General features: G+C 33.6%; 2 protein-coding genes across 2 annotated transcripts; both read right to left on the bottom strand.

Annotated features, from left to right (window-relative positions):
• Positions 1 to 7382: 7382 nt before the first annotated feature.
• Positions 7383 to 8575, bottom strand: LOC128042958 (uncharacterized). The gene is made up of 2 exons (XM_052634490.1): positions 8223 to 8575; positions 7383 to 7860 (listed from the first exon to the last, which is right to left on the bottom strand). The coding sequence occupies exons 1-2, from the start codon at positions 8570 to 8572 to the stop codon at positions 7521 to 7523; spliced, it is 690 nt and encodes a 229-aa protein (XP_052490450.1). The 5' UTR covers positions 8573 to 8575; the 3' UTR covers positions 7383 to 7520.
• Positions 8576 to 8862: 287 nt separating this feature from the next.
• On the bottom strand, positions 8863 to 11345 carry LOC128042932 (uncharacterized). The gene is made up of 7 exons (XM_052634423.1): positions 11323 to 11345; positions 11073 to 11127; positions 10557 to 10664; positions 9690 to 9806; positions 9453 to 9568; positions 9148 to 9247; positions 8863 to 8910 (listed from the first exon to the last, which is right to left on the bottom strand). The coding sequence occupies exons 1-7, from the start codon at positions 11343 to 11345 to the stop codon at positions 8863 to 8865; spliced, it is 567 nt and encodes a 188-aa protein (XP_052490383.1).
• Between the last annotated feature and the right edge of the window lie 3826 nt (positions 11346 to 15171).

Here is a 15171-nt window from a genome sequence, read left to right as displayed (position 1 = left end):
GAATGTCACGGGCCGCAGTTCAAAGCCCGTGACCATCGCACCAAATGCATCCAATAGAGTTTTATTGCTTAGATGGGGATCATTTGGCTCACGAGAACTGGCCCGATTCAAAGAGCTATTGGAGAAGCCTGTCAAATTTAAGCCTAGTTGGCCCGATGATGAAGACATAGAAACTTAGGCTAATATGGTAACTAATCTTAGAAGATAGAGGGAATCATATCTTGTAAATATTAGATTAGATTTGATATGACATATCTTGTAAATCCCTAAAATAAAGGGATATGGTTAATCTCGTCCATCGATGTAAATGTATCTTAACCGTCAATTTTGGGGGAGCTCAACTATAAATAGAGAGCCTCCCCCTCAGTTGTACTCACTCCATTCATTGTTTTATTATTCTTTGTGAATAAGAGAATTGAAAGTATTAACTCAAACGCGTTGCGAGCGCTCTTTCTGTTATTATTTAGTTTAGCTTCTTTTGGCATAAATCGCTTCCGCTCTTCAATTTGGTGCCTTGGAGGAGTTCTTAAGGAATCCTCACTTGAGTTAAGGCTGACTTAGGCGATTTTGGACGAACGGATCGCCTAAGGCCGCACGGATCGCAAGAGAAAACTCTAGCCCCGTGACACTAGAACATGGTTTGACAGATTCAATAAAGTCATAATCTCTTTTGGCTATCGGCAGAGTGATGCAGACCATACCCTTTTTATAAGATATCATAAAGATAAGTTTGTCATTCTTATTGTTTGTGTTGATGATATATATAGTGGTAACAAAAAATGATGAGGAAAAAATTGTTCAACTGAAGCAACGATTGACTTAAGAATTTGAAATAAAAAATCTAGGGAAATTGCAGTAATCCTTGGTAATTAAATTTTTCCTGATCAAATAAAGGAATCTTCATCTCCTAAAACAGATACATCATTGATCTCTTGACAGAAACAAGCATGGTGGGTTGCAAACTTGCAGAGTCACCCATGGAGAGCATTATAAGTTGCAAGTTGGGATCAGAGAAACAGTGGATAGAGGTATCAAAGATTAGTGGCGAATTTGATTTATTTCTCACAAACTAGACGAGACATAGCATATAGCATACTCGATTAGTGTGATTAGTTAATTAATGTATGATACTTGAGAACCTTATATGCAGGCTGTCTTTCACATACTACGCTATTTAAAATCTACTCTAGAAAAGAGATTTTTCTTCTCTAAAAATGGTCACCTCTAGATAGAGGTTTTTACAGGTGTAAATTGGGTTGGATTTTTAAACGATCAAAGGTCTGCAACTGGTTATTGCACACTTGTGGAGGGAAATTTAGTCACTTGGGGAAGTAAAAAGCAAAACGTAGTTGCTCGATCTAGTGTTGAGGCAAAATACAGGATTATGACTCAAGGTGTTTGCGAACTTATTTGGCTACAGAAGGTGTTAGAGGACTTGAAACTGTCAAGTAAAGGAAAATTACCATTGCACTGTGATAATAAGGCTGCAATAAGCATAGCTCGAAACTCAATCTAACATGATCGAACAAAACATATTGACATATATCGCCACTTCATCAAAGAAAAATTGAACTCAATCTCTTAGACTTAGTTCATGTGACATCAGACAAGCAGTTCACTAAAGGATTAAGTAATTGAACCTGATTTGTAAGTTGAGTATATGTAGTATCTATGCACCAACTTGAAGAAGAGTATTGACAACTTTAAATACTAGCTGACGATAGCAATATTGATAGCCGTGAGATTCTTTCAATCTCTGTAAATTAGAGATTAGATATCCTTGATATTAGAGATTGTATATTATTTCTTGCCTTTTTTTTCTCTTTGTATAAAAGCTTATGTAATCATCTTTTTAGTATGAGTGGAAATTATTCAAATCCCTACAAATTTAGTCTCTCAAATATCTTAATTCACGCTTTATGCTTAGAACCCAACCAAAAGTTGTACTATTTATGCGACAAAATCATGTTACTAGCATACAGAATTATAATAACCATTTTGAAAGTTTTCAAGAGAGCTTTTAATAAAATTGTTCTATATTTTATTAACTAAAAATTTGAACTTAAATAGATAAAAGAGTCTTAATCCTAATTGGGAAAATAATTCCCTTATTCTAATAAACTACTAAAAGATAAAATAAAATATTCCTAGAATATGAATAAAACTTATCTACCTAAATAAGATTTATCTACCTAAATAAATTTAAACCCTCCCTCAAGTTGGTGCATATATATCAATCATGCCGAACTTGCTTACAAGAAAATCAAAGCTTGTCTTAGAAAGCCCTTTGGTGAGTATGTCAGCAATCTGTTGTTTTGAAGTAACAAACGACATACATACTTGGCCTTCTTCAATCTTCTCCTTGATAAAGTGTCTATCAATCTTAACATGCTTAGTTCTGTCATGCTGGACTGGGTTGTGAGCAATACTAATGGCAGCTTTGCTATCACAGTACAACTTCATTGGTGAAGTTATTGGTTTCCTCAACTCTTCCATAATTCTTTTTAACCACATCATTTCATAAATTCCTTGAGCTATTGATCTAAACTCAGCCTCTGCACTACTTTTTGCTACAACACTTTGTTTTTCGCTTCGCCAAGTCAAAAGGTTTCCCCAAACAAATGTACAGTATCCTGATGTAGATCTTCTATCTATTATTGAGCCTGCCCAATCTGCATCTGTAAGCTTCAATTCCTCTTTGTTTGGATTTCTTGAAGAATAAGCCCTTTCCAGGTGAACTTTTCAAGTATCTTAGAATCCAAAACACTGCTTCTTCATTTTCCTCCATTGGGGAGTGCATAAATTGACTGCAAAAGCTATGTCTGGCATTGTATGTGATAAGTAAATTACCTTACCAACTAATCTTTTGTACTGCCCTTTATCAACTAATCGACCTTCTTTATTTCCTAATTTTACATTTGGATCGATTGGTGTGTTAGTTAGGCGGCAACCACACATCCCAACCTCTTTTAAAAGATCAATTACATATTTTTTTCTGAGAGACCACAAGACCCTTCTTTGATCGAGCAACTTCCATTCCAAGAAAGTATTTCAAAGGACCCAAGTCTTTGATCTCGAACTCCAATGCTAAATGCTCCTTGAGACGCCTTATTTCATCCACATCATTTCTTGTAAGAATTATACCATCAACATAAACTATAATAATTGTTATTCTACTTTTTTATGAATGTCGATAGAATATTGTGTGATCAGCTTACCCTTGTGAGTAACTTTGTTTTTTAACAACTTGAGTGGACCGTTCAAACCAAGCTCAATGAGACTACTTTAGACCATACAAAAATTTCTTGAGTTTACATACTCAAGTTCCAAATTTTTCTTCAAAACCTAGAGGAGGATCCATGTAAACTTCTTCTTCAATTTTCCCATTTAGGAAAGCATTCTTCATATCTAGCTGCTGTAAAGACCAATCAAGATTAACAACGATTGATAAAAGAACTCTAACAGAGTTTAATTTGGCTACTGGAGCAAATGTTTCAAGATAATCTATCCCATATGTTTGAGTGTACCCTTTAGCCACCAATCGGGCTTTGTGTTTATCTAAAGATCCATCTGGTTTAAATTTGGTTGTGAACACTCATTTACAGCCCACTATTTTTTTCCTACAGGTAATTCTATTGTTTCAAATGTACCTATTTTTTCAAGAACGCGCATCTCCTCTAAAATAGCCTCCTTCCACTCAGGAACCTGTAAAGCATCTTTCACATTTTTGGGTATTTTCACAGTATCGAGACACGAAACAAAGGCTGAGAATGTCGAAGATAAGGCTTTATAGATACAAAGTTAGACATGGGACATTTGACAATATTTCTAACACATTTTCTTTTAGCAATTGGAATATCTAAATTAGAAAATTCATTGGTCAGATTATGATATTTACCTGGACTTTTGACAAGAATTTGCGGGTCAAATTCTTGGTGATGAATCTGGTGGATTCCACTTTCTTGATTTCGATTTCTTCTTGAGTGAACAATTAACTCATTTGTTTGTTCTTTATTCTCATGATCAGACTCTACACCTTCATATTCATTTTTATTAACAACATTAACATCATTAATTTCTGTGTTAATCATAAATTCGCATTCCCCATTATTAGAATCCTTATGTTGTATATTCCTAGTCTTTTATTGATCAGTTATAGAATCCTCTTACTATAATTCTCTTCCTGAAGGTTAGAATCAAAATAAGATTGTGTTTCAACAAATATAACATCCATGGTAACAATAATCTTCCTATCAATTGGATCATAACATTTATAACCCTTTTTATTAGAAGCATAGCCAACAAAGACACATTTTTTTGCTCTAGGATCTAGTTTACCTTGGTTGTGAAGATGAATAAAAACACTACACCCAAAAACTCAAGGGATAAATCTGTGATCAATTTAGAGTTAGGAAAGTTATCTTTAAAAAGGTGAAAAGGAGTTCTATAGTTTAGATTTTTATTGGGCATTCTATTAATAAGATATGTAGCTGTTAACAAGGTTTTGCCCCAAAAATAACGTGGTACCTGACTAGTGAACATCAAGGCTCTAGTTACTTCTAAAAGATGTCGATTTTTTCTTTCTGCAATCACATTTTGTTGTGGTGTATTTGTACAAGAACTTTGGTGGACTATTCCATGTTTGGTTAATAAACCACCTAATTGGTCACTAAAAAATTCCCCTCCATTGTCACTCCGAAATACTTTTATTTTCACACAAAATTGTGTTTTCACCATAGCATAAAAAGACTGAAACACATTTTTAACTTTAGACTTATCTTTTAATAAAAACACCCAACAAGTACGAGTATGATCATTAATAAATGTGACAAACCAATGTTTTCCTAAAAAAATTGAAACTTTTGAAGGTTCCAAAACATCACTATGAATTAATGAAAAAGGTTTGGAGGCTTTATATTTTTGAGGTGGAAAGAATGACCGATGATGTTTAGCCAATTCACAAAATTCACAGTGATAAGGACTTTTATTTTTAAATAGATTAGGTAACAAATATCTTAAATAGTAAAAATTAGGATGTCCAAGCCTATAATGTCAAATCATAACCTTATCAAAATTAGAAACAGAATTTAAACATAAAGTAGTTGTTGGTTGACTTAGATGGTCGTCGTCAAGAAAGTAAATTTTGCCAAATTCTTTAGCATTGTCAATCATCTTTCCCAAGACCATGTCCTAAAATTTACACATAGAGGAGTCAAATATAACATGACAATTCAAGAACTAGGATAATTTACTGACCGATATGAGATTATAAGCTAGATTTAACACATGTAATACATCATGTAAAACCAAGGAAGACGAAATTTTAACAATGCCTTTCTCGGCTATTGCTTAGAACGACCCATTTGCTACTTTGATCTTTTTGTTTCCTGCACAAGGTGTGTAAGTTGAAAAAAGAAAATGGCTACTAGTCATATGATCACTAGCTCCAGAATCAACGATCCACATGTTTGTTTTACAAGGTTTGACATTGAAAAAAATAGCAAAATCAATACCTGATTGGGCAAAAGAAGAAGGATTATTGGATGAGTTAGGAATAGAAGAATTCATCCAAAACTATGGTGATTGAAAAAGCTTGTGTAGATGCTCTAATTGTTCATTAGTGAATATAGACCCTTCCAGAGAACTTTGGCCCTCATAATTTTCATTAGTTATTTGGAAAGCTTTGCTATCCCCTGATTGTGAATCATGACCATTGCCACTCTTTTTTCTTCCATTCGTTGTTTTCCCATAGAGCTTCCAACACGTTTCTCGAGTGTGCCAATATTTTTTGCAGTGATCGCACCAAGGTTTTTTTTCCTTTTTTCACTATCATCATTATTTTTAGTAGTTACAAGAGCAAAATTATCATCATTAGCTTCAAACCCTGGCCTTAATATTACTTTTCTTCTTGCCTCCTCTCTTCTAACATCAGAAAAAATCTCATGAAGTTTTGGAAACGGTTTTTCCCTAAGATCCGAGATCTCACTTCATCAAATTCTTTATTTAAACCATCCAGAAACAAATAAGCTCGTTCATTCTCTTCTTTTTTCATAGCTTTTACACCATCTCCGAGACACTCTCATTCATCATTATAACACTGATTCAATTCTTGCCAAAGAGACATCATCTCATTATAATAAAAAGTAACTTCCTTTTCCCCTTGCCTAGCTTTCCAAAGTTTTATTTTTAACTCAAAGATTTGTGAAGTGTTTTCTAAATCTGAATAGGTGTCTTTCACAACGTCCCAAACATTTTTAACAGTCGGGAGAAAAAGAAAAGGTTTACCTACGGATGCTTCCATGAAATTAATAAGCCACGCAATTATCATAGAATTTCTTGACCTCCACTTGCTCATCTTTGGATCGCCCACCTATGGTTGCTTGACTTCTCCAGTTAAATGACCTAGCTTGTCACGCCCATCAATTTCTAATTTTACAAACTGTGACCATTCCAGATAATTCTTGCCATTCAGCTTGTGAGATGTTAGCTGAAAAGAAAGGTGAGACGCCTCTGCCCCTTGAGTCATTCTACTCTAGATAGTTGTTTCAACGGTAGAACTTTCTTCCTCTGTTTGATTGCTGGATCTCTTATCTCCAGTGAAGACTGTTTTAACCATGATGTTACTAGAGATTTAACCTAGCTCTGGTACCATGAAAGTTTTCAAGAGAGCTTTTAATAAAAGTATTCTATATTTTATTAACTAAATAATTGAACTTAAATAGAGAAAAGAGTCCTAATCCTAAATTGGGAAAATAATTCATTTATTCTAATCAACTACTAAAACATAAGAAAAAATAATTCCCTTATTCTAATAAACTACTAAAAGATAAAATAAAATATGAATAAAATTTATCTACCTAAATAAGATTTATCTACCTAAATAAATTTAAAATATATACATATTTCAACAATTTTCACCTGAAAAACTGAAAGTTTTGAGTCGCCGCCTCAGCAGTAGATCTCTGAGAAGAAAACCCATCATCATAAGAACCAAATCCCGACACAGGCATAGACTGAATTGTTGATATAGTTATTGCAGAACCAAAGGTAGCCCTGCGAGATGTTCGATAGCCAATACCAAATAGTGCCCCTCCATACAGGCCAGCGACCTAGTAGAGAAATTTGCAAGTTATGATAGGAGTCTAACCTTGTGCTGTGCAGCAAAAATGGAGTGTTCTGAGAAACACATCCAAATCTAACAATACGAAATCTTATTGGTGCTGTTTAATGCTGGAAGTACAAATTCTTTCAGCAAGTCATTGAAATTTCCAGAAATAGTCGGCAGCAAAGAATCTATCCAGTTATTTTTCACAGATAATAAACACAACTAGCATGATCAGAATTTCTCCCCTAGTTAAAAGAAAAAAAAATGATTTGTTGAAAGAAAACATAATTTGTATAAAAATTTTGTTACATACACATTGGCGCTAAGAAATCATCTCTCATATTTGAAGAACCAATGCATCCTGAATGAATCAAATTCTACCGAAATGAAGTAACAGATACATTACGCAAGGAGATTAAAATACCGGTTCATTGCGACTACCTATGGACCTCATTAATATGTTTGATGTTCCATCATCTAGCAAAATGCGGACTTGAACATTAGCAGAAGCAGAATTAGCAGCTGCTGCTGCTGCTGCCTGAGCTGCAGCTGCAGCTGCTTCTTTAGCTTTTCTTGATGAACTTCCTTTGGGAATAATTGGCATTCTAGGAGGTAATGTAGACTCTAATATAGCAAATCTGTCACAACATGTATCCCAAGCCAGAAGCCTTGCACTCCCTGAATCAACAATGGACCAATTGCTAACCTTGTAGATTGAGAAATAAGGAATATCAGGCCACACAATAGCAACATACCTGCACGGAAGTTCTTCACTTAGATGACGTCTCACTATAAACAGTATGGTTAAAGGGCTGCATATTCCAGCTGAAATCTCTCTCTACATTCATAACATGTGTGTATGCACAAGGCAAAGTAGGATGTATTTATAGTTGACTGGGACAAGGGCATAGTGTTCTATTTTTCTCTTCCAGGCTGGGAGGAGAGAAGAATAGGAAACAATTGTCCAAACTGGAGATGAAATAGCATGTAAACAGACCACAAAGTTTAATGCATGTCCGCATCCAAAATCATCTACTACACTTATTGCTGAAACAGGCACTCAGTAAAGAAACAACAAATCAACAATCAAATCGAAACAAAAGTAAAGAGTACTTACTTTCCAGAACTGCTTACTGAAAGAACTGAATATGAATCATGAGGAACAGGTGCATTAATGCGCTTTCTAGTCTGAGCCACATGCAATGGTTCAAGTGAATCACCCTTTAAATTTCCTGTTTCAGATAAAGAGTTATCATTTCCAAGCGATGGATCCGTTGTGTTGGACAATTGAAAATTTAATAGCTTCAGCTCCTTAGCAAGAATGCAGACAGCAGAAAGGTTTCGACTTTCGGCTGACATTAGGAGAGGAGTAACAGGAGGAAGAGATCCTGGATCAAATTCACTGACAATAACACCAACATTGGTCCCAGTAGCAACAAGATGAGGTTGTAAAGGATGTGCAACCATGCAATAAACCTGCAATAGAAACTTATAGTTGTCAAAACAGATATCTTTGGAAAGATATTCGGAGGTGAGGAGGAAGAACAAAGGAAAAGAAACATCATACTAAGTGAAAAGAATGACAATCATATAAAGGCCAATTTCATTCAAGGGAAAAGAATAGATATAACATTTAATTTCTTCATAGAGTAAGTAGATGATATGTTAATGCTTCTAGTGCTATAGTTTCTGAATTTTCAGAGATAATCACAAGGAATTTTAACACATCTGCACAAGCCTAGTCTAGCTACCGAAGGTTATATCAATGGGGATCCAACACATTCCTCTATACCCTTAATTGGGATCTAGTACAAGCAAATAGAAATTAGTAAATTACCCAAAGCGCTTGACCATTTTTGTTATCTATGTAAATTTCTTTCCTTTATAGCTCATTAGATTAATAATTAGGGCTTCAGTGATATTAACACTCAACATAACATTAAGAACATATAATATTGAACTAAACCTAAAACTTAAGTTTTACGAAAAAATTCCCAACCAATGGAGGTCCTAAGATCACAACTACAAAAACAACTACATACCCTGAGTTTCTTATGCGTTGAAACTAGAAGAGGAGGAATAAGTGAATACAGATCACACAATGGTCTTGTAAGTGCTGAAAAAGTTGGGTGCTCAATAGCCCTGCAAAAAAGTATGATATCCTTGAAATAACTAAACAAATAATACTGCCTTGAATTGTCATTATTTAAAGCATTTAGCTTCCACCAGTTTACTGTAACAACAAGAGCCGCAGTAGAGTGGAAAAAAAAAGAAGAAGAAGAAGAAGAAGAAGAAGACATGAATCTATTAAGTGGGTACCATTGAGAAAACCAAAAACTTAGCGTACCATATATATGAATCTTTAACACAAGTCAAAATATCAAGGTTCGGAGCTCGAGGATGACGCCAAGATGCCACACTATGACAGGCAAGCTTTGGAACAGGTTTCATTCGACGTAACTCCTGTAGCAGAGAAGTTAACAGGAATGAAAAGAGAAAACATGGCAACTCTTTACCATGGAGATTTCGGTTAGAGGAACTGCTATTCACAGCTATTAAAACTTCTCAAGAGACAGTATAAAACCTTAAATTTGTTTGTATCCCATATAGCCAATGTCTTGTCTGCACCGATTGTAATAAGTTGAGGACTGCCTCCAATCACTCTATTAAGCTCAATAGCAACAACTCCACCGTCGTGTGCCTATTTGATATCATATAGAAATGAAAAGTTTCCTATGGAAGGTGCATCCAGAAAACATGCACACAAAATAGGTACTAAAAGTTTTAAGTGAATACAAAAAATATATATAGATTGAAGAATTCTTTTAAGGAAGGAAAAAGTAAAAGCAACATTTATTATTATAGAGCATTAACATTCCAGCAGTTCACAAGGAGAGAACAGAAACCTATACAATCCAAAAAAAACACCTTATTCTTAATCGGTACGCCTACGCGAGCCTGTACTTGCACGTTAGAGCTAGACAATAAAAGTGCTTCAAACCCTCTCAGGTGAGGCGCAAGCTTGGTTCCATTCATGTTCAGGATTCGTCTATCCTCCCAACAATATCAGTATAAACATAATTTTTTAAATATGATACAAGAAATTTATTTAATTTCTTTTTTCTTTTTCCTTCTCATTTGATGTACCCTAAAGGATCAAACTCTATTTCCCATTAAAGAGCATTTAACAAAAAAAGATAGGATCATAAGGTAATCAGGCATATCGGCCGATAAAAAGAATTTCATATTTTATATACACCACAAACACATACACACATACATACATACCATACCGTACATAATTCTTTTTTTGACAACTTTAATTGAGGTTGGCTCTTAATGTCTATTAGAATGCTATTCCTTTCAGATTTTTTAAATTAATGAATGATTAATTTCTAGTGTTGATTATTAACATTTAAGTAGGTGAGTCAATAATTAAAGATGGAGGCACCTTCATGCTTAGCTTGGCTACAAGATCTCGCACACCATGACCATGGTGTGTTTCGAGTGCATTCCAAATTATAAGTAAACCATCACTACCACCTGAAATAAGAAGTGCCTGCAATTGAAATTTAAAAAAAAAATTACACAATAAATATATATTGCATGATAATAAAAAATCATATTCAACCAAACTTTAGATATACAAGATCGCAAAACAATATATATTGATTGCTAGATAATAATAATAAAATACATAATATATTGTATGATAGTGAAAAATCATATTCAACCACACTATAGTTCCAATATCAATATGTTACAAGCTAATTTGAAATTATTTAGTAACCAAATTTTAGAGAAGATAGAAAATAGAAAAGAATGTATTTATTTCATTTTATATGATATGTATAAATATTATATAATATTTTAAACACGAAATTATATGTTGACTTGTAACACAATAGAAACTCAATTTATCTAAACATCCTAAAAAACTTGAAATATCTCAAAGCAATAATCTGACACTAATGAGAATAACACCAATGCAAAATTTAAAAGTTTTGACACTTCTTTTTAACCTGTGGATAAAAATTAAATCATTACTAAATGCTATAAAGCATTTCTTTTACCGATCTTGCCTATTTCTCTTTCTCCATTTCATCCGTTCAAAACATAGTTAATCTCTTTTTCTACCAAGAATTCCATTATTTTCAATGTTTTAGATCCACCACCAAATGAGTCAATCTTCACCTTATGTGTCTATCTCTGTCTACCTCTTTTTCCTCTTCCCATCCATGACTGTCAAGTTGCTCTTAGATTATTGCTTACTATTTCCTGACTCAATGAATAGAATTAGCCCCAGAATTACTACTCATTTTCTAAGTTCCAATCGAATAGTAGAAATGTAACAACAACTTGTACCTGTTTGTCTTGATCTTGATAATAAGCAAATGGACTTCTTCTTCTTTATATGCCTATTAATTATTGTTTTTATATCGTTTGTCTAACCTAAGAATGAAGTATTATTTAATTATTTATTAAGTAGGAAATTATTACTATACCTAGTTTTTATTGATATTCTAACCCTGGATTAGCATTAAGATCTTTACCAACAACAGGTTTATTCGATTGATAATGTCATTCAACTTGTTATAAGGTCTTTGTAAGTCTTATTCATAACCTATCATCCTTGGTAAGGTACTATTTGATAAAAGGTAATTCCCAGCAAATATTCATAACCTGACCAGACTTGAAACAGCCAATCTGACCCAATTTTTGAGCCTACAACATGCTGATCTGCACCAACGAGTGAAGAAATTGGTTAACATTGAAAGTCAAATTGTTGGATTTTCATTTTTGTTGGATTTTCATTTTTAGTGTTTTTAGAAATGGATGTAGACGTTTAGTTACTGTTATGTTGTAGAAAGAAGTAAATCCTTATTCTATGCTATACCACCTAATCTAAAGATGTAAATTTCGTTCTTATACCAATTTCATGTCATGTCATGTTACACTGGTATGGCACTCGAATTTATCAAATCCTGGTAAAAACATCACAAATTACATGTATTTTTATTCATTCATAAGTCAGCATTCTTATTTTTTTTCTTTTTTCTTTTTTTGGCTATCTTGATTTGATATCAAGGATAAGATTTGCAGTAACCTTGTGACCACCTAAGTGTTAACATCATGATAAAGTTATAATTAACTCACACTTAATGTTCATAGTTGGGCAAATTTGTTATTCATTAACAATAAGGATTTCCAAAACAAATAATAGCTGCATTGATTTTGCTCTGAAAACTATGACCTACCTCACCGGAAGAAGTCAGGAATGTCATCATACAAGAAATTGATCCTTTATGCCCCCCCATGCATCTTGCTGCAAGCTGCCAAAATAAACTGAATTTAAAACAAAATAACGATGATGCCATAATAAAACCTACTAGAACTTTAAGCTAAAAAGGGATAAGCAACATATTAGCTAGATATGACAAAAAATAAAGACCAAACCTTCCATGTCATCATTGAAAGGGTCCTAATAACACCATCAGATCCACCAAACGCAACAAGAGGACTATCACCCGTAGCTAACCAAGGAAGGAACTCCATACTGTTGTAAAAAAAGCCAGATATCAGTGAATTTGTGTAAATTATGGTGATAGAAAAACGATGGTAGAAGAAAACTAAAATCACCGTAGGGATAGTTGCTAAAATGAAAATAAAGCAGAAAAAGGATTATAGATACTGCAAAAGCTACTTAAAATGGTTCCATAATCTGAGAAAATAAGGGGCAGTCAGCATAGTCGAAGGCAACAAACACCTTGCAAAACTGAGGAGCACACCAATGAAATCAACATGCTATGCAAGTCGGTTTAGCATCCAGATTAAAGCTAATTGATAATAGATGGAAGGCCTAACTTTTAACATAAGACCACAAGAAACCTATTAGTTAACAAATGTGAGAGTAACATCACTTAGAACTCCTCTCATGTAAAGTTCACAGAGCTAGACATGGACAACCGCAGCAGGGGTCATCAACCTCCTCACGTGGGTTACATAGAAAGAACAACACAACAAAACCTAAGCTCTCACACCATATAAAGCATTCAGCTCAAAATCAATTGGTAATAGGTGGAGAGGCCTAACTTTGATATAAAACCAAAGGAAACCTAATACTTAATAGATAAAGGATAACACCGCCTAATACAGGTCATTCAAGGATATGAATGGATGAAAGCATTCGCGGTTAAAAAGCCAACAGACAACAAGAAATAAGAAGCTTCAATTCTAGATTTTGTGCTCAGAAAATGATGTGACATAAATGAAGCTGTGCTTTGCTATTTATCAACACTAATAAATGTATGGAGTACTTCAAATATGACAATGGAACTGCTATTTTCAAACTGAGCTAAGTAAAGATAACTCACCATAGAAGCGATTTGTTGTCAAGCTCAAACTTGGGTACATCACGGCCACGCATGGTAACCAGGTCCAAAAAGATGGCTTTGTTTTCACAACAGACGACGAGATAATGTTGTCCTCTTATTGATGAAGGCCGAAAGGCACAATCGAAATTATTGGTAGCAGAAGGCGCCTCCGCTGCAGCAGAATGGTTACGCCAATATTGCCAATACCTCACATCATCATCAAAAAAGCTCACCTGCTTAACACTTTCAACGATTCAACGAAACAAAAATGGTCGAAACCTCAGATTTCGCTTTCAGATTTTCGATTTAAAGAATGGAAAAAGAAAGGCTAAAAAAAAGGCACTGCTACTAATTAATTACCTCCCTCCACGAATGGCCTCTGCATGTTTCCCTTTGGAAGCTGTTAAGTGGAAAAAAATTTGTCAAATCAAATCAAATCAAACGCAAAAAAAAAAAAAGGATTAAAAATCAAAAGAGAAATAGATTACGAACCATCGCCCTCAGCAAGCTTCTCCAATTTAGCACCAACAAGACGTCTACGGTCAACACCACCGGCCTTGAGCTCGTAAATAATCTGACGATGCTCCCAGTTCCAAACGGAGACATAATCGGAGGCATCGGCGGTTACTAACCAAGGATGCGTTGGATGCACTGCCATCTTTACAATCTTATCATTGGTCCCTCGAAACGCCCTTAGCCGAAGCATTTCGCTACCGATCTGATCTGCTTATAAAACAGTAAAAGAATTGCTCTACTATTTAGTTTCAAATTTCGATCAACAAAACCAGTAATCTTTCACTTGAAATTTCGAGTTCATTCAAAATTCTAGATCCAATCACCCTCAGTTGAGTCCTTTCTATTTCTAGCTTCCTATCTTCCCGCGCCAAGCTAACGGTTTTTCTCTTCTTCTTTTTTAATTTAAAATTTTTAATTTACGTTTTAATCTAAACAGAAAAAAAAAAACATATATTATACACTTACCATGGGTGTTGGTAGCTGGGTCCGCTATAAAATTTATAAAAATTTAAATTATAATTTTAGCCCCTAAAAATAATAAATTTTTATTTAATTCTTTAAAATTTATAAAGATTTAGATAATAAAAATTTAAACGATGAAATTATATTTTTACTATCGTAAAAATATATAATTTAATTTTGGCCCCTAAAATATTTCTTGGCTTCTCCCGATTAATATATTACTTGGTATCTAAGTTTGACTTTAATATTTAATTTGGTACTTGAATATTTTATTCCAATTTGGTATCTGAGTTTAGTTTTAATGTTCACTTTGATACTTATGCTTTTTATTAAAGAACATATGTCAAACATTTATTAAGTCACGTGATGTTGTTTGGCTTGAGTACTTACTTATAGGTTAAAATCGAACTCAAATTTCAAATTGTACATTAATCTAATATAAAATGATAAAATTATAAATATTAAATATGTAAGGGTAAAATTCTCAAAAAATATATATAAGGGAAAAGCTAAAAAATTAGAGATAAAAATTGGATTATAAGTTTTCAATGTCAAAGTTTAATTTTTATTTATTGACTCTGTAATAGTTATTTAATTGTTTTTATATAATATGTCTATAACTACTTATAACTCTTCACAATTCTTAAATTGAAGATAAATATGTTTTAACATGCTAAAACTCCATCAACATAATTATTATTTTAATTAATTATT

Source organism: Gossypium raimondii, chromosome 8, assembly GCF_025698545.1.
Source record: "Gossypium raimondii isolate GPD5lz chromosome 8, ASM2569854v1, whole genome shotgun sequence".
Classification (NCBI taxonomy): domain Eukaryota; kingdom Viridiplantae; phylum Streptophyta; class Magnoliopsida; order Malvales; family Malvaceae; genus Gossypium; species Gossypium raimondii.
This window is presented reverse-complemented; position numbering and strand designations above follow the sequence as displayed.